This window comes from Oncorhynchus mykiss, chromosome 10 (assembly GCF_013265735.2).
Source record: "Oncorhynchus mykiss isolate Arlee chromosome 10, USDA_OmykA_1.1, whole genome shotgun sequence".
Taxonomy (NCBI): Eukaryota; Metazoa; Chordata; class Actinopteri; order Salmoniformes; family Salmonidae; genus Oncorhynchus; species Oncorhynchus mykiss.
In genome coordinates, this window is record NC_048574.1 from 46,188,250 (window position 1) to 46,209,048 (window position 20,799).

The 20,799-nt window shown below is 40.3% G+C and overlaps 1 protein-coding gene across 1 annotated transcript; it reads right to left on the reverse strand.

The window, feature by feature from the left end:
- Window positions 1–13,290: 13,290 nt before the first annotated feature.
- On the reverse strand, window positions 13,291–17,954 carry LOC110534069 (aristaless-related homeobox protein). Its single transcript, XM_021618719.2, has 5 exons — window positions 17,524–17,954; window positions 16,683–17,220; window positions 15,684–15,729; window positions 14,469–14,773; window positions 13,291–14,297 (listed from the first exon to the last, which is right to left on the reverse strand). Exons 1-5 carry the CDS (start codon window positions 17,708–17,710, stop codon window positions 14,072–14,074), a joined length of 1,302 nt encoding a protein of 433 aa, XP_021474394.1. The 5' UTR covers window positions 17,711–17,954; the 3' UTR covers window positions 13,291–14,071.
- Window positions 17,955–20,799: the final 2,845 nt, after the last annotated feature.

Consider the following 20,799-nt stretch of genomic DNA (forward strand, 5'->3'; position numbering starts at 1 on the left):
TGGATGCTGATTTGCGCTAGATAGTTGAGAGGGGGGGGTAGAGGGAGAGAGAGAGAGAGAGAGACAGAGAGAGAGAGAGAGGGCGAGAGAGAGAGAGCGAGAGAGAGCAAGAGAGAGAGAGAGAGAGAGAGAGGGAGAGAGAGAGAGAGACTGATTTGAGGTCGGGTTATGGGGTCGTTGAGCTGCATGTTTGTCCAAGAGGGCTGGGATTTCGTGGACAGTGACTTTCCACCTCATTTTTTTATTGCTCTCCCTCCTATATCTCCCCCCTTTTTTTTTATCTCCCCCTCACTTTTCCCTTTTCTTCCTCAGTTGTATTGATGTACATTCAGGCGTCCATTATAGTTTCCTTTTTTCTCCCGTTCAAATTGCAGCATGTTATTTCTCCCACAAATTACTGCAATAGCAGGTATCTCTCTGTGATACTTTATAAAGGGGAGCAATCAGGGATAATTGAGTGCCTTTCAAATGGAGCCCAGCACATTCACTCCATTTCAAAGACCAACCATTTACTGCCTAATCGCTCTTTAAGCACTGAATTTCTGGAACACAAATTCATGTCATAATTTTGCATAAGTGTATTTAGGAATCACAGTCTTTTGAGCAAGGATAATTGAAATCAAATCCCTTTCACGAGAGCTGACATTTCTACATTTCCCAATTGAAATTAATTTCTAAAATTTAGAATGAATAACTTCAAATTGCAGACAATTATAGCTTTCAATGGGAACAAATTATGCGCAGCAAAAAGTGGAGACATCAACTGGTGCTTCAGTTAAATGTCTTTGTTTCCCACAGTGTTTGCCTTGTAAAGATTTACATATTGACTCAGGAGGCGACCCTGCTCTGTGGATTGCTTTTCATTCTCATTTTTGCCCATCAAATTAACTCAAATTGGCTCTTCTTGTTAAGCTTCATCAAACCTGTTTGGGATTTTATTTTTTCAACGGCAGCTGCAGACATAACTGTTGAAGTCTGTACAATGGAAGTTGGAGGACCAGAATCATGCTGCTTGAGCAACAGGCTCTCACAGTCTCACTGCAGAATTAGACGTTCATCCACGTTCTCCAAACGTCAAATTTTAAAAAGTTAAGGGTTAAGTTTAGCTACTCATTCTGAATGGTTAAGGTAAGGGTTAAGGTTTGGGATAGGTTCAAACATTAAGTTTAGCTACTCATTCTGAATGGTTAAGGTAAGGGTTAAGGTTTGGGATAGGTTCAAACATTAAGTTTAGGCACTCATTCTGAATGGTTAAGGTAAGGGTTAAGGTTTGGGATAGGTTCAAACATTAAGTTTAGGCACTCATTCTGAATGGTTAAGGTAAGGGTTAAGGTTTGGGATAGGTTCAAACATTAAGTTTAGGCACTCATTCTGAATGGTTAAGGTAAGGGTTAAGGTTTGGGATAGGTTCAAACATTAAGTTTAGGCACTCATTCTGAATGGTTAAGGTAAGGGTTAAGGTTTGGGATAGGTTCAAACATTAAGTTTAGGCACTCATTCTGAATGGTTAAGGTAAGGGGTAATGTTTGAGATAGGGTTCAAATAAAAAACTTGTGTCCTTGACTGGGATCAAACATGCAACCTTCCGATCGAGAGTCCACAACACCATAGCAATACCCAAGCCTACTTGATGGCAATAGCTCTCACTCTTGCCCCTAGTGGCCGGTTTTGAAGGCATTTTCCTCAGGACATGGATAGATGTCTGATTTCAGTTTCAATCCCGAACGACCTGGCTGGATGGAGCTCTAATCATTTGCTTAACTGTTGATTTTAGGTGTAGCAAAGCATTCTGTTTGAATTACTAGACTGGACACCAATGTGGACTGAATAATTTCAGGTATTGGACAGTAGATTTAAGGTGTGTTTTTTCCCTGGTGACCATTGTGCAGGTGTGTGTGTGTGTGTGTGTGTGTGTGTGTGTGTGTGTGTGTGTGTGTGTGTGTGTGTGTGTGTGTGTGTGTGTGTGTGTGTGTGTGTGTGTGTGTGTGAGGGGGGGGGGGGGCTTGTAGAGGGGGTTGCAGTCAAAGGACGGGGAACATTGAATTGCTCTGATAAAGAAGTAATTTCACAGATGGTTTAGTCCAGCGTTGCTCAGGCTGAAAAATCTGCAACTTTGTGGTGAAATAGCTTTTAGCCTTACAACAAAATAAATCAACAAAGAGGAGTCATGGGGTGTCATATTGTGTGTGTGTGTGTGTGTGTGTGTGTGTGTGTGTGTGTGTGTGTGTGTGTGTGTGTGTGTGTGTGTACTTGGTTGGAGATGAAGGGTTCATTATAGTGCATTGTGCATTGCTGAATTGACAGGCTACAGTGCATGGGTCAACAGTTGCCAAGCCAAACGAAAGTATTGAGAGCAATTAAAACCCTGCACATATCTTCTTAATTCCCCCCTAAGTGTTATTCATGCGAGGATTGCATGGCTTCTATGGTGACACACAGTGGCGCAGGCCCAATAATGACAATTAACAGAAAGAATAACGCCTAATCAAATTGACAGTCACTGCTCATCGGCTCCGCACACAATGCCTTATCAAAACAAACTGTTATGAAGGAGGTAATTTCTCCGCTTTTCTCCATCGCTCGTGTGTATGACCGGAACAACAGTGGCAGGTGTTGTGTTGGGTTAGGGCAATTACTGACAGATTTACAAACAAAACAAAAGGTTTCCACAGCTCTGTTCCCGTCTCTCACAGACAACACAGGGAACGGCGCAGGATACATCTCTGCTCCTCCATAACAATATTTCTCATGATACATTTCTCATGATCTCTTTGTGTGGGTGGCAGTTTTGATGATCAACTACTTTGGAGGATAGCTCTGATAGAAGCCCAGCTATTTGTCCAGTCACTCCTGTAAAATTTATTCCTACAATTCCTGACCCCTCAGACTGTCTATTTTTTTTCTCCAGTGAAGGCAGTTGAAATGTTTTCAATAGGGGGGGGGGGGGGGGGGGGGGTAGAACAAATGATGTTCCTATATATTCCTCTCAGGTCAAGACATTTTGACAGCGCTCATTTTAGCAGTGGATGCAATCAAGACGCGTCCACAATGCAAAGTGGACCAATCACTGTCCTAGGAGCGGGATGAGGAGACCGAGGGAAGGAGGAATACTCTGCACCATCACACTGCATGGACGGCCCATGTTGATTGAAAACAGTCCTCAGACTCAGGGAATTGATAGGGAGAGTAATTGATGAGAGGGCAAAAGGATAGCCCTTCATAAATAATGGGACATGGAGCATGTGTTTGAGCTGGCAGGCTAGGCCTCGTTTGGAACGCTTATGTCCAGCTCCAGGCCTGGTATTTTCATCTGGAGCACTGAGGGACCTAAGGGATCGTTATCATCACACGTTGCTGTGATTGATGTCACTTGATTGAAAAAGGGGGCCCTCTTACAATGGATTCGTTTAAATGTGAGTGAACACTTTGGGAGTTTGGAGTGAAAGGCAGGGAGGCTGGTTGGTTGTGTAATCAATAGATGAACGCTCATCTGTCTAAGCCGGAGTCGAGGGGAGAGGCTAACATGATTATGTCTTCGTCCTCCGTTCTTCAGACACCACTTAGGCATTCATGAACTATTGCTGTATATATTTATTCATCACTTTATTTGTATTCCCCCTGATTCAGGGGCCACTGTTCAGCAGCGCGCAATAGTTCACCCGTATAATTTTGAGAAAACACACACACATACACGCATCAAGACAAATGAACACACGTCTCTACTGACAATAAAACCCATTTGCATGTTAAACTCCCTTCAATAAGACATTGTAGTGATTCCCTCATACATTTCTACATAACTGAAAGCATGCAAGACCCTATTGCAATAGCTACTACAGAAATATGTGTAATCATGCAGTACCAAACACTGTAAGCTGCTTGGCTAGAATTAATGAAAAATACGTTTGCATCTTTTTCAACCACTACACTCAAAATGGAATACACAACTTGGTCCAACACGAAAGGCAACCCAGTTGGAAATTTGATGCATTCTCCCCTATGAATATTTCTGCCAATGCTGTACGGATGAGACCATAGAACAATGATTGGACTCAGTTCTGTGGTTCACTGATCAGGCCCCTGTAATTTAGTACCGACCAGATTTGGCCCCTGGTCATCTGCAAACAGACCTACAAAAGCATAGTTCCCCGAAGAATGTGTTCTCTCACCTGCATCACATAGAAACCTTCTAAACCAATTTCCCCTTAATCATTCACAGAAACATTTGTTCCATTTTTTCCTCTTAAAACACAATTGCTCAGGAATAAGCTCTGATTTATGAATAGAACGGGCAAAAGCGAAGAGAGAGGGACAGCGAGAGCAGTGGAGGAAGGAGTAGAGGAGTACGTATGATTGAGATTCAGGGGACGGCGTTCACAGCTGATCTACATGTAGACCACAATCCTCTCTGCCTGATTGCTGGCTACCAAGTTAAATGTGGCGACAATTTGAAACACAGTGTGAGCTATTCAGTGAAACATAAAAACATAGACAACTGAATATCCAATATCGACAGATTCTCGTTAGACTTTGATTCTATTCTTATTAGAACAACTTTTCATTTCCCGTCTTGCTACTGCTCTCTATTTTCTCTCATGCCCTGTATCTGTAACTCCTCATGTCATATAATGTGGTCTGTGCGATTACATGCATATTTACGTGTAATTTACCACATTGATAACTTAAAATGGTCCTTGATCCGCTTTGCTCATTTTCTCTCAGCCTTCATGTCTACCCGGTACTCACTCAGCCCACCTACCACCCCCTGAGCCCTGCAGCATTGTGAATCCACTGGTACAATTGTCAAATTAATTATTCATTCTCTGCAATTACCCTTGCACAAAGAACTTTTCTCTGCTCGGAGTGATGATTAAATTAACAGCTATTCCAGCTGCCTAATAACATCTAATAGAATATTCATAAGCAGCTCAAATGGAATGTGTTATCTCCATTAACTTCATCATGCTCACTTAATTACATGCTTGTTATTGTATTTACACCTTGTTAGCACTCACTGAAGCTGATACACTCACTGACTGGCTGTACGCCTGTAGAAGAGATTATCACAGCATCTCTCTCTCTCGCTCTCTCTCTCTCTCTCTCTCTCTCTCTCTCTCTCTCTCTCTCCTCATCTCTCCCTCCTATTTTCCTGTCTCCTTTAGTTGTAGTTTTCATAAGTTCTTTTGCAATCTTCCGTTATCTTTTTGTTTTGCTATTTTCTCCTCTCGTTTTTAGGTCCCATTCTCTTTTCTCTCCATCTTTCTATTCATCGCCCTGTGCTGTAAGGCATGCCATTTGACTTGTGATGTGACCCCTGCTGTGCTCGAGCGGTTCTCGCAGGGGGAAGTGTTCAAGGGAAAAAGATGCCGCATACAGCGCCCACTGCTTTAAAGTGATCCATCTACCTCTCCAGTCCTCACATCGTTAAAATACAAATCGGAGAGCGAGAAAGGAAAAAGATCTAATCTTGAAGAATTGATGCCATGTTTTCTTTTAGGTTGATTACCTTTAAGCCTCCTCTTTATTCTTTCCTGCATTCTCTTGTGTTGGGATTGGTTGGTGCACTCATCATGTGCTCATCTCTCAGAGTTTCACCCCTGACCCTCAATCTGTGCCAGTTGAGCAGTATTTGTCCAACTCTTGGTAAAAGGCCTGGCTGTGTGATGGCCATTGTCACAATCCCTGTTACTCAGCGATGGTCATTAATAGTGTGTTTGAAATGATAAACAATGATCATCTTTGAATAAAAAATGATTGTTAAACATATTATTACGTCAATTTACACTCCTATACTTACACTCTACTTATTCTTTGCAAATATATTTACCTCTTTCCGTATTTTTCTCTTTCCTTAGATTCTCTCTCCCTCTGTCCTTTACCTCATTTCCCCCTCTAGTCATCTCATCTAATTTGTATCTTCAGAATACATAAACGGAAGAATAGGCATGAAATGGTCTTCCATGGGAAAGTTTGAATTATGCCTGAATGCTCAAGAAAATGTTTGTCTATAGCAGAATTATAATGATGTTTTGTAAATCTCCCTCTGTCTCTGAGCCACCTACCCAATGCCCACCCTTTCTCTTATTTTCGCTCCCTCTCTCCTTCTTCTCTTCTAGTTGCCCACATGGCAGTAAATCAAAGTTTGGTTATCACTCCCCTACAGCTGTGCGGTGGAGTAAATAGTCCCCTTTTCTCCAACACGGTGGGAAAAGTCAATAGCCCATCTACAGAGTGGGTAAACCCTCTCTGTCTCTCTTACTCTCACTCTCTCTCACTCCATTTTCTCTGAATTCCAAGGATAGGCTTACCACTGCAGTCCTATTATAGTGCACTATTGTCCATTTGATAGTGAGTTACTTTTTTATGTTATTGATGGACTAATTTGTAGGGCCTAGAAAATGCCTGGCATCTGAGGCAGAAGTTGCCCAGTGACAACTTCCACTTGGTGGCTGACCCTGGCTAATGCTCATGCTGCATTTATTAGCCCCTGTTGATCCAAATTATAACGTTCCATTGTTTCATGGCCTGTGTGGCCTGTTGTCCTATTGTCGGAAATAACACAACTTGTGTGTCGTTACCCAAATGTGTTCAAATGCATCTTGGCATTCAGATGAGTGTTTTAGCAAGGCCTGTGTTCCTCTTTGAGGCTACGCCAAAGACTGTCGAACAACCATCACAATGTGACAGGTGTTTGGCTCTTCTTAATTTTCTTCTTGCCTCCGCGTCTTTTTTTAATGCCTGGATTAGGCTAGGCCTACTCAGTGAAATTCGATGTATTATGTTGCTGATAGGCCTTTGAAGGGGGATTGGTGTAGGCCTAGTCCTGCTCTATTATTCTCTCACCGTTATTCATTACATTGTCGAATATGTAAGTAGCCTACTTCAGGGAAATAATGGAATCCCCAGCCTTTTAACAGACAAAGTGATTTCCTTGTTGCTCTGAATGGAAAGCTATGAGATGACAAACCGCTTAATAAAGTCGTCTAATTTGATGCAGGAGACGGAGCTGCAAAGGAATTAACGCAAATCACACAATATGAGTGCCAGATTTAAGTCATTTAATGCGTTTCAAACTCTATCAGTCCTTATCCGAGGACAGGCTTCGTTAATCGGTTTATAATCTATTTTTAAAGATTCTTTCTCGAGATGCAGATGAGTGGCTTCTATGTTACTTTTGGAAAAAAATATCAATTTTATGCATAGAAATTGACGTTCTAGGTAATTAACCAATCACAACCCCCCTGCATGATTGCACATTCAGCAAATCACGAGCAGAGGAAGTTCTCTTTGAATCCAATTTTCCATTAACTGTGTTGGTGGTGCTCATAAAATATATAATACATTTAAGTAGCAGAGAGCCCACTCTGGAAATGTGACGTACTTGTAGACTATATTGTTTAAGAAATATGTTTAAAAAATAACCAAATCAGAAAGGGTGCTTTTGAGATATTAATATCAATCGTTTTCATGTTAAATAAATGAATGTGTAAAATTGTATTTCAGAATGTAACTATACTCCATTTTTTAGAGCACACTATTAGGAGGAGTATAGTGACACCGAGCAGTTGTCTGTATCATGTATGGTTCATGAATCATTGGGTCTTACAGGGGGCATATATAGGTCTTAAAACTTAAAAGGGCCTAAAATGGCCACTTCCATCGTGATTTTTTGTGTTACAAATGTAAAAAGCATATCAAACATCCTTGTAAAAACGGTAAATGTAATAACACCTATAAATGTAATAACTTTTCGATTTGTAATAACTTTTCGATTGTGTATGTAACAAACCCAGTAAATAAAATAACTTGCCTGGAAACGCGATAAAATGTTGAACGGTAAAATGGACTTTTCCGCTAACTGTAATACGATATTACATCAACCAGTGGGTATTACATTAACCAGTGAGTAACAACTTTTTATGAATTACGTAATCTGATATACCTTTCTTGGCCTTTTATAAACACATTTCATGCAATTCTACTAGACTTTATATGACTGAAGACGTTAGCATAATATTTGTTTAATAATACGACAAACATTACATTGTAGCCTACACTCTAAGAATTAGATGTTCAATAATGAACCTTGAAATGTAAAAAATGTTATTTTCATCTGGAGAATTCCTCTTTCTTATTATGAATGGTTCTTGGAGGAACCTCAGGGCGAAAAGGTTCCTCGAGGAAACGTTCAATATGCTCGCGCCCTCTTATTATCAATAGCTTGCGCACAACTACTGTCATAAAAAAACGTACACTCAAGTTTATGCACACTTCATTTTTTCAGGTGGCATAACGTCCACTGAAGACAACAGACGCAATCTTATGGAAATGCAGTTGTTCATGTACGAGTGCATTTCTCATCGAGTGCCTTCAGAAAGTATTCACATCCTTGACTTATTTCACATTTTGTTGTGTTACAGCCTGTCACTGACCTACACACAATACCCCATAATGTCAAAGTGGAATTATGTTTTTACAAATTTGTACAAATGAATTCTAAATGAAAAGATGAAATGTATTGAATCAATAGGTATACAAACCCTTTGTTATGGCAAGCCTAAATATGTTTGTGTGCAATAATAGTGTTTAACATGATTTTTTGAAAGACTACCTCATCTCTGTACCCCACACATACATCTGTAAGGTCCCACAGTCAAGCAGCAAATTTAAAACAGATTCAACCACAAAGAGGGAGGTTTTCCAATGCCTTGCAAAGAAGGGCACCTATTGGTAAGACATTGAATATCCCTTTGAGCATGGTGAAGTTATTAATTACACGTTGGATGCTGTATCAATACTCAGTTACCAGATAGGATGGAAACCGTTACGGAATATCACCATTAGGCCAATGTTGACTTTAAAACAGTTACGGAGTTTAACGGCTGTGATGGGAGAAAAGTGAGGATGGATCAACAACATTTTAGTTACTAACACAATACTAACCTAAATGACAAAGTGAAAAGAAGGAAGCCTGTACATAATAAAAATATTCAAAAACATGCATCCTGTTTGCAAAGTAAAACTGCAAAACAATTGATAAAGAAATGTACTTTATGTCCTGAATAGAAAGCATTATGTTTAGGGAAAATCCAACACAACACATCACTGAGTACCACTCTTCATATTTTCAAGCATGCTGATGGCTGCATCATGTTATGGGTATGCTTGTCATTGGCAAAGACTATGGAGTTTTTTTTTATAAAAAGAAACGGAATGGAACTAAGCACAGGCAAAATCCTAAAGGAAAACCTGGTTCAGTCTGCTTTCCAAAATACACTGGGAGACAAATGCACCTTTCAGCAGGACAATAATTTACCATGACAAGATGACAATGTGACAAAATATTGTACAATCCGGGTGTGCAAAGCTCTTTGAGACTTACTCAGAAAGACTCACAGTTGTAAATCACTACCAAAGGTGATTCTAACAGGGATGTGAATAGTTACATAAATGAGATATTTCTGTATTTCATTTTCAAAAAATGTAGGTTTCACCAAGGGATTTTGTGTGTATGGGTGAGAGAAAAAAAGATTTGATCTTGTGGAATAAAATGTGGAATAAATCAAGTTTATGAGTACTTTCTGAAGTAAGCATTATATCGCAATGATATTGGTCCAATCTGTCACGTGTACTTATGTTAGCTTTTTCAAAAAGTTTAAAACTGGCAGTAATGATGTTCAAAGTAGATCAACCTACAGAATAAACCAACAGCCCATAACAATAACATTCTCCGTAATGGTTGCATATATTTTTTTATATTGCTATGACTGTGATATGTTGTTGTTTATCTACCTTAGTTGAATGCATTGACTGTCAGTCACTCTGGATAAGACCGTCTGCTGAACAACCCAAATGTAAATGTAAAACCAACACTTGCAGAGCAGGTTGGGTATTGTTCTAATGAACCATGCCCCCAAACAAGTACAAATTCGGTTGGTGCAGACCAGATCCAAATCTGAACGAGTCATAGACTTCTAGGCTATGTTTCACACGTTTGAACAACACATTACAGTATGGCAGTTTAGTACAGCAGATCACAGTTGAGCACCGTAGAGTATATTACAGTATGGTACGGTATCGTATGGTACAGGACATTCACGTTTTATTCAGTAGAGTAGAATACAGTAGAGTATGATACAGTATAGTAGAGGTTAATCCATTAGAGTACAGTTTAGTTAGGTAGAGTAGAGTACATTATAGTAAAGTAGGGTACAATACAGTACACTATACTTTACTTTATTGTACTCTACTGTGCTCTACTGTACTGTACTCTACTGTAGAGGACAATATAATGTGGTCCTCTGTTGCTCAGTTGGTAGAGCATAGCTTTGGTGCTTGCAATGCCAGGATAGTGGGTTTGATTCCCGGGACCACCCACATGTATAATGTATGCACACATGACTGAAGTCGCTTTGGATAAAAGTGTCTGCTAAATGGCATTATTATATATTATTTTTTATTTTTTTATTTCACCTTTATTTAACCAGGTAGGCCAGTTGAGAACAAGTTCTCATTTACAACTAAGACCTATTACTGTACTAGGTTTCTTTACTGTACTGTGTACTGTAATGTACTGTACTCTGCTGTGTTCGACTGTACTGTACTGTGCTGTCCAAACTTGTGAAACATAGATGTCCATGATTGGTTCTGATTTGGTCTGGACCAATTATAGGCGTCTATTTTTGGGCCAAATCAAGGCTGGTCCGCACCTGACCAAAAAATACTTCCAAAAGATGTCGCCTGATTTGCCTAGTTAAATAAAGATTAGATCAAATCAATTGCAAAGAAATGTCAAATGCTTAGTGGGTTAGGCCTATAGGCCCTATAAGAAAGGCAAACCTGGCTGGTGAAACCTGAAATAAGGCTTCTTGCTGTAAGTACTCCTTTTATCTAAATTATTTCCTCAAAAATCCACTCGATTGTGTCATTAAAATGAGGCGAGATTAGCAAGTAAAAGGTTTTCAATAAACAACAATTAGTTAATTAATTAATTAATCCAAGAGGTAGTTTCACACGATTTGGTTCAGCACCATGGAAGGGGTCAAATGGGGGAGAAGATTACTTTTTGCAAGGAGCAGTAGGCTAACTGCTATCGAGTTAACTTCAATGGGAGGACTCGCGGATTAAGACGTGAGCTACTTACTGTTTTACCGGACACCCCCACTGGCCCCGCAAGGCCCACGAGCTCTGGGGGCCATTGCGCCTGTCATCGATGTCTATTTGTATATATGTATATGTATATGTATATGTATGTATATGTATATGTATAAATAATTTGTAGAGTAACCTTTCCAAAAAGTATTTGATAAACCTGTTAAGTGTCCACATGTACTAGGAAGCTAACTGTTTGTTTATTGGGCTTCAAGAATGTGACGAATGAAAGTGCCTCAAGCCTTGTGAAATAAATAATTGAACTGAACGTAAGGGGATAGTGGTGAACAAATGCGTGGTCAAGGTTACGAAGGCCCCAGGGCAATGAGTGGCATGAGTCATGTGTTAAAAAGCGCATATCAGAACTAGAGCCTAATGCTTCTTAGGTAATTCTTTATTAGTTTTAGTTCAGTGAACGATATCTTCGCAGAAGCGACAGTTACGATGGTTAAAAACGGCTTGATTGCCGTAGCAACATCAGGGAAAATGGTCAGAATGAGTGGTGCTTCAAATAAGCCGTTCTGCAACATATTTAATTGAGTCTCTCGTTCTCCTTAATTGCCGGCCTCAACACGTGAACCAGCGTTTGAGTTGTGTGGTTGCAGTATCAGCAGTCCCATTTCTCTGGACTACATGCATCTTTCAATATTAAGTTTAAATGGTGTGAAGCGCAATGGACATATCATGCAAAATGTCTCAGGAAAGACTGTCTGGGTTATCAATACTTAGTATATAGAAAACAGTCGGCCCCGCAACCTTAGGTCTAGGGCCTGCACACAAAAATGAAAGGCGGCGCAGTCGCATACTCTAGCTAATACAGCCCTCTACATATAAAAAGGGAGACAACGGACACAGATACACTTTAAGAGAAAGAAAGAGAAAAAGAGACAGACATGGAGAGAGCAAGGAATACTTCAGGAGAATTGTTAGGCTATTTAATGTGTAATTTTCATAGAAAAATAAGTGTATATAATAGCAGCTACATAGCAGCTACATAGCAGCCCAGTACTATATATATATGGCTATAGATAGCATTGGCTACACTGCACAATAAAACAATCCCTTGTAAGATAGTGTTCTGAGGGTGGACTGGCTCTATTATTCGGCATCCAACAAATGTAAATGTCAGGAGTTTGCTAAATGGCACTGGCTTTTGGATTGAAACCGGTGCTTGGTTGGATGACATGAAAATAGAGCTCTTTGGCCACACCAGTGGTGGGTTTGGTGTCAATGAGAATGCATGAAGCAGAAAATAACTCACTTTCTACTGTGAAATATGGTGGTTGATGTCATGGCGCAATTTTGCTTCCACTGGTCCTGGGGCCCTTGTTGAGGTCAACGGCGTCATTAACTTTACCCAGTACCAGGACATTTTAGCCAAAAACCCGGTTGCCTCTGCCAGGAGGCTGACACTTGGCCGCAAGTGGATCTTTCAGCAAGATAATAACCCTAAGCACAAATCAAAATCAGCAAAGACATGGTTAATTGGCCACAGAAATCTACATTTTGCAATGGCCATCTGTCTCCGGACTTGAAACCCATTGGGTTTGGATTAAAGAGGGCAGTCCATGAACGCAGACAAATTATATCAAAGATCTGGAAGGATTATGTATGGAGGAATGGTCTAAGATCCCTCCCAATGTGCTTCTCCAAGTCATAAAACAATTAGGAAAAAGGTATTGAAAATAGGGGTGTCAATAATATTTTACCTCTACCTTTTTGAGAAAAAAAGTATTACTTCTTAAACAAAATACTTTTTTTTCTGAGCAATTGTATTAATATAAAATAATATAATTTCCCAAATGGTTTGAGCATACAATATAGCTCAGTATTTGAACCATTTATTTTATACAGTCATTTTTCCTCATCTTTTTCAAAGTTTAAATTATTTCGAACTCCACTGTATGACCATATAAATCCTTAATCCACACCTTCCTCCCTGAATCCAGCTCTTGAGGTCCATCAGTGAGACTGTAGGCTACACCAGTATTTGGAGAGGCCGCTGTTTACGTCGTCTGTTGCAAGCTTGTTATCATATTGTTTCATGCTGTTGAATACACCTCTCAATTCTGTCCACAGAATTATTTCACTTTTAATTTTTTATTTCACTGCAACACAGTTAAAAGCAACGAAAGGTGAAACGTTTTCCAGTTGACAGTTTATTGTCTTAGCTTTTTTCAACTGATTCATCTGAAACCAGGAAATCATTTTTAAAATAAAATTCAATGTTCCTCCTGAAAACTTCCTTCTGGCTCATACAGGACTGATCATAAATACAAACTTGAATAACCAACTAATTTAAGAAGACTGCGAAAATCTATCAACAGACACCATGTTATCAATACATGAAATGTACATTATATGATATCTAAACTTACACAGTCTGTAGTCTACAGCATTTCTCTCCATTTGAACCTCTCCAGGGCCTAGATCTATCCCTTTGGTGGCTTGTAGCACAGTGTTTTTCCAACTCCGGTCCTCGAGTATCCCCAACAGTACATGTTTTTTTGTTGTGGCCCCGGACAATCACACCTGATTCTAGTTGTCAACTAATCGTCAAGCCCTTGACAAATTGAATCGGGTGTTTTTGTCCCGGGGCTACAACAAAAAATGTGTGCTGTTGTGGATACTGGAGTTGGTAAACACTGCGTAGCACCCTGTGAGAAGCTGCTAACGGGTCATTCCTGAGGGTGAAAGGGCAGGGAGTCCACTTAAAAATTAAAAATAAATCTCTCTTCTTCAGTTCATGAGGAAAGCATGTTTCACTGTTGTGGAGAGTGTGGGGTAACAGAACTTTGGGACAACTAACTGGGGAGGAGTTTAGACAAGGTTAAGTTGTGCTATACCACTTCTAAGCTGCTATTCCTTTGGTCATGACTCATGCTCCATGTCGGGGGAATTGGAGGGAGTTTGATGTCTCTCAACACACCTCCTTCCCAGTCATGCTGGAAGGTAGGATGTTGAGTTGTGTCAGCTGAGCTGAGTGCTCTTTAGCTTTGAGCCGCAGTGCTGCGATGCTGGAGGCCCGGCGGTCCACAGGCGAGGAGGGGGAGGGCTCTGACAATGCCATCGGGGGCTGGACTGGAGTCTCTACAGCGGGTATGGGCTGGCGTAAGAGTGTCAGAGGACCCATGCTAGAGAAGAGTCTGCCGATAGAGGAAGAGAGAGTGAGAAGGTTGGAAGAGAGAGGGGATATACAGAACATGACGGAAGGGAACGAGAGAAAAGTGAGAAATAGTTCATTAGACATACAATCCAGATGGCACCGATCCAATCAGATGCAGCCTTACTAATGTAGAGCTGTGGGCAGTGCTCACCTTCCAAAGGAGGGGCTAATAAAGGTGGGGTGTCTAAACATGGCTGCTCCCAGGAAGGGGCCAAATCCCAGGGGGGAGGCAGAGCTGGCAAGGGGCTGGGTCAGACCCTGGAACGAGGTGGCTGCAGCAGTCCAGGCAGACTCCAGGGAGGGGTGAGAGTGGGGCGAGAAAGGACTTCCCTCCAGGTAGTGGCTCAAGTGGTGTGCTGCACCCAGGGGTCCAGAGAAGGGGTGTCCTGGGGGGTGAGTCTGAACCCCGGCTTTCTCCCGCTTCCGCCACTTAGCTCGCCGGTTTTGGAACCACACCTTTGAGAGAAGGAGGAAGTGAAAGACCATTAGGCCTAGGATTGAGGTTAGGTTTCATTGATTTCAAAATGTTGGGGAACAGTTGTCTATTTATTAATTGTTTTACATATTACAATTTGGGCTTATCAATAAAGCACATTATGTGCAAATTGAAAGTAAATCAACTTATGTGGAGACAGTGAAGAGAACAGTGAGGGAGAGAATGTGCAACCAGGTTCCCCTCCCATTCAGACTTGACACTGGCTATAAAATGAAACATATGGAATTTACAAGGTTTTATCACCTCTCCAAAGAGTGATTTGCTCATCTACAGCTCTGAAGCGAGTGACATGTGGGAGGGGTAAATGCGTAGTCTGGTATCTAAGGTTGAGACTCAAGTTTCAAAATGTAAGCAATGTTCTAAATGAGGATGGCAGGGTAGCTAACCTACAATGGCGTTTATCTCACTTAAGGTGTGAGAAATCCGATCAATGCGCGGCTATTATAATAGGAAGATGGGAAATCAAATAGCATTACCCCGCCACCGCTATGCAAGGAGGTCCCTTTCGTCAATACTGGCTCTGTTTGCGCTGTTAAGTGCATGATACCGTCATCAACGCCCTGAAGCAAATTAATTTTTCTGGTGTGTTTGAATAATTTCTCCTCTCGCTGCATGTCTAAAGTGAACTGTATCACAAATGTATTACACATGTATTACAAATGTAGTAATAATAATACTCCTAATGTATAATTAGGTATACAATATTCAATGTTATTATAATTAACGTTATCATAGGCTACCCTATAATGTTGTTGCATGTAATTGTTGTTGCACGAAATTAAATACGATAGTGGAATGACTATCACTAATAGGTTATTATAGCCTGGTCACAATAATGTAAAATATGAACTAACAATAATTGACACTCACTTGCACACGAGCCTCAGTGAGATCCAACCGCATCGCTAACTCCTCCCTAAATCGAAAGAAGAAAACAATTGCACATGATATTCAGTTATCATCACAGATTTCGTCGTACAATTCCAAATCAAATGATGACAATAATACAAGCCTAAATGATAACGATACAAATGACATTATATTAAATCAATATCGTCGTTGGATTAGGCTGTGTGCGTAGGCTTCTTTGAAAAATAAATCATATCAATTGTGCCTACATGATCTCTACTAACAGCCACGAATCTTCTTCCAAACGTTCCTTTGTGAATCAAGCAATAAATATCCTATCTCACAAATATGTTTTTGTAAAGATGCAATTATGCCAACAACATTTTTTATCTGTAGCAGCCAACTTTAATTGACATCATGAATTTAAGCGTTTCGTAAAAATATTTTTGGGAAATCTTTTTTGGGCAACCACAATTAGGCTATCAATAATAAAAATCCACAATAACAATTCATCATAATTCAAATGAGAACGACTATGTGCAGATCAACATTACAATTGGTCTAAACTGTTATTCTATTCCTTGATAGGGATTGTTGCGCGCGCACACATCTTTTAATATTTCGTTTTGTTGTGTGTGATTTATATTATTAGTGTATTACATGTATTATTATTATTATTGCGTGCTCATCATAATTCATCATAATTAATGTCATTAATAATATTACTCTTCTGATAATGCTCAAATGTAATAATAAAATATGTTTCATATTCTTACATTTCTAAGCCAAACAATGTCCATGTCATAATATTTTTTTTTAATCACCTCAATGCAAGAATTTACTATTAAGAAAGGCTCACTTTCGAATCATATCTCTAGACTTCCTATTTGGATTATCAATTATTATTTTGTATTTAAGAGCACAATGTTTATTTTTATGACCATAAGCCTCTAGGCATATATGCAACAGATTTTCAGAGTGTTCTAATAACTGATAAGCCCAGGCAAATGAGAACGCTACCTCGTGAACACATCCGGATAGTGCGTCTTCTGGAAAGCTCTCTCCAACTCCTCAAGCTGATAACTGGTAAACGTAGTCCTGTATCTCCTCTGTTTTCGCTTTAGCATCCCCTCCTCTGAGTCACTGCCAGCTGAGAGGCACACGCTGTCCTCTCCGTCTTTTACATCTCCATTGATGTACAAACTCTCTCCGTTCTTTGGGGATATTTCTGTGTCTTCGCAGATAAGCTCCTTGCCAGTGTCCTCCTCGAACTTTAGGGCGCCAAGCTCCGCGTGCTCCTCTGTCCGTCGCCCGAGGTTCCTATCTTCATCGCTCTGACTGTGGGACGCGTTTTCCCTGTATGATTTACTGCGGCTGATGCTAACTTGTGGCGCCTGGGTGATTTTCAGATTTTCGTAGACCTTGTCTAGAGGACGCTCCTTCTCTTCTTGCTCCTCATTCTCGTGAATTCCCCGTCTGGAATCCATGAGCTTTCCCCCTGGGCCATACAGACGCTGCAACTTGGGGGGCAGGTGCATGTCCGCATCTTTCTGAGAGGCTGCAAAGATATATAGTTTATTTTAAGGAATGTATAAATAATAAACAGCGCAACATGCAATATGATACGTTTCATCACATTATAATAGCCCTTTTTATAAGACAATGTTGTTTATAGGACATGGGCTTCTTTAAAACCCCTTAGGCCTAATGAAATGTACTTTAAATGCAAAGAACATTCGCCTCATTAAATAAAATGCAAGTGTGTTTAGCTGCAAATGCAGTATACATGTGGAGATGTCTTCTATAATTGCATATGGGTTACAGAGAAAGTTAGCAGTCAACCTACAACATATTGTCTTACCTTCCAAAGGCGCATTATGCTCCGCACTCCCAGTCAGTAGCATTGGTAAACTTTGCATTCCTGTGAGTCTGACTTTGAGGGGACTTCGTCGGCCGAGAATGCTTTCGATGCAGTATGATGAAAGCATGGGCGATTTAGGTTTACTTTCGATTGTGCCCGAGGCATCTTTCTCATTTGGATGGCTCATGTCTTGCGCCTAACAGGTGAGCCTCTAGTCTGGACAGAGCTTGAATTCGTAAACGCCTATTCTTCGACCGCCCTGCCTCCCCTCTCTCCTCCTCTGTCTACACTGACATCCGAATGCTACTTTACTTACCACAGTTTCCAAATCTGTCGCATCCACGTATCCTTGGCTTCCTATTGGTTGCCAGATGAGAAGAGAAACATCTTAGCCCCGGATTGATTGTCAGTCAAGATCAATTTCAAGAACCAGCCAGATCATAGCCTATCTTTTTTCAAGAGCTGTTTCCATACCTTTCCATGTTTAGATCAGATGGCACTTTGACATATGGATACAATTGTGTTATAGAGCAAGGTGAGGAGGTGCTATCTAGAACCTACAAGGGTTCTAAGGCTGTCCCCATAGGAGAAACATATGAAAAAACAGTTTTGGTTCCAGACAGAACCTTTTTGGGTTCCATGTAGAACCCTCTGTAGTAAGGGCTCTACATGGAACCCAAATGGGTTCTGCCTGGAACCAAAAATGGTTCTATGAGGACAGCCAAATAACCCTATTTTATAAGAGTGTATAGGCTATAGGTTATAGGACAGGTGAAATGGGGGACTGACATTTGAATATGCAGAGATCAGTGCAAAAGTGTGTGTATGTGTATGTGTGTGAGGGAGAGAGGGAGAGAGAGAGAGAAAGAGAGAAGAAGCTGTTAGGCTGTGTGTGTGTCATTGAGCGGTCCTTTACATGTAGCATCAACTGCGAATTGAATATGCCACCACCTGCTGCAATTGTTTTGCCATTGCAGGTTAGGAAATGAACGGTTCTCGTTTTCTCTCTCTCTCTCTCTCTCTCTCTCTCTCTCTCTCTCTCTTTAATTTCTCTCTCTCCATTTAATGTGCTATATTTGCTGTGAAATACACAGACAAATGATTACATAAAAAAATCCCATTAAATACATTCACATAAGTGCCAATGACATTGGATATGGTTTGTTTATATGTCATTTTTTATTCGCCGGCCTCATGTGCGTAATTGTTGTAGTTGAGAAGAAGAGGAGAGTGAAATGTAAGTATTTATTTTCATTTAGATTCAAAATCATCTACATTGATCTCAAAATGGACATTTGAAAATAAAAGAAACCTTAACTTGACAACACATGAGATATTGGCAAAACAAACTAACAGTTAAAACTAAGTAAATATAAATAAACATATCTAGTAATGGCACAATGAGGCCAGGTGTCAAACTCATTTCTCAGAGGCCCCGTGTCTGCGGGTTTTCGATCCATGCTTGTACTTGATGGATTAATTAAGGTTACTCATTAGTAAGGAACTCTCATCACCTGGTGAATGAATGAATGAATGACATTTTATTTTCGCGTCCAATCGCCAATTGGCAACTCATCCCTTATGGGATTAATTGACACATAAACAAACATTACAATAATTCAATGGTAATTCTTCTCCCGGTGTCCTCTGCACTGCGCATCACATAAAGACTGAAAAACACAAGGTAAAAATCAATACATAATAGTAAATAAGGTTATCCAAACAATAATTATATCCCTAGAGCAGTAAAAATCTATACATACATACATACATACAGTGCCTTGCGAAAGTATTCGGCCCCCTTGAACTTTGCGATCTTTTGCCACATTTCAGGCTTCAAACATAAAGATGTAAAACTGTATTTTTTTGTGAAGAATCAACAACAAGTGGGACACAATCATGAAGTGGAACGACATTTATTGGATATTTCAAACTTTTTTAACAAATCAAAAACTGAAAAATTGGGCGTGCAAAATTATTCAACCCCCTTAAGTTAATACTTTGTAGCGCCACCTTTTGCTGCGATTACAGCTGTAAGTCGCTTGGGGTATGTCTCTATCAGTTTTGCACATCGAGAGACTGACATTTTTTCCCATTCCTCCTTGCAAAACAGCTCGAGCTCAGTGAGGTTGGATGGAGAGCATTTGTGAACAGCAGTTTTCAGTTCTTTCCACAGATTCTCGATTGGATTCAGGTCTGGACTTTGACTTGACCATTCTAACACCTGGATATGTTTATTTTTGAACCATTCCATTGTAGATTTTGCTTTATGTTTTGGATCATTGTCTTGTTGGAAGACAAATCTCCGTCCCAGTCTCAGGTCTTTTGCAGACTCCATCAGGTTTTCTTCCAGAATGGTCCTGTATTTGGCTCCATCCATCTTCCCATCAATTTTAACCATCTTCCCTGTCCCTGCTGAAGAAAAGCAGGCCCAAACCATGATGCTGCCACCACCATGTTTGACAGTGGGTATGGTGGGTGATGAGCTGTGTTGCTTTTACGCCAAACATAACGTTTTGCATTGTTGCCAAAAAGTTCAATTTTGGTTTCATCTGACCAGAGCACCTTCTTCCACATGTTTGGTGTGTCTCCCAGGTGGCTTGTGGCAAACTTTAAACAACACTTTTTATGGATATCTTTAAGAAATGGCTTTCTTCTTGCCACTCTTCCATAAAGGCCAGATTTGTGCAATATACGACTGATTGTTGTCCTATGGACAGTCTCCCACCTCAGCTGTAGATCTCTGCAGTTCATCCAGAGTGATCATGGGCCTCTTGGCTGCATCTCTGATCAGTCTTCTCCTTGTATGAGCTGAAGGTTTAGAGGGACAGCCAGGTCTTGGTAGATTTGCAGTGGTCTGATACAGCTTCCATTTCAATATTATCGCTTGCACAGTGCTCCTTGGGATGTTTAAAGCTTGGGAAATCTTTTTGTATCCAAATCCGGCTTTAAACTTCTTCACAACAGTATCTCGGACCTGCCTGGTGTGTTCCTTGTTCTTCATGATGCTCTCTGCGCTTTTAACGGACCTCTGAGACTATCACAGTGCAGGTGCATTTATACGGAGACTTGATTACACACAGGTGGATTGTATTTATAATCATTAGTCATTTAGGTCAACATTGGATCATTCAGAGATCCTCACTGAACTTCTGGAGAGAGTTTGCTGCACTTAAAGTAAAAGGGCTGAATAATTTTGCACGCCCAATTTTTCAGTTTTTGATTTGTTAAAAAAGTTTTAAATATCCAATAAATGTCATTCCACTTCATGATTGT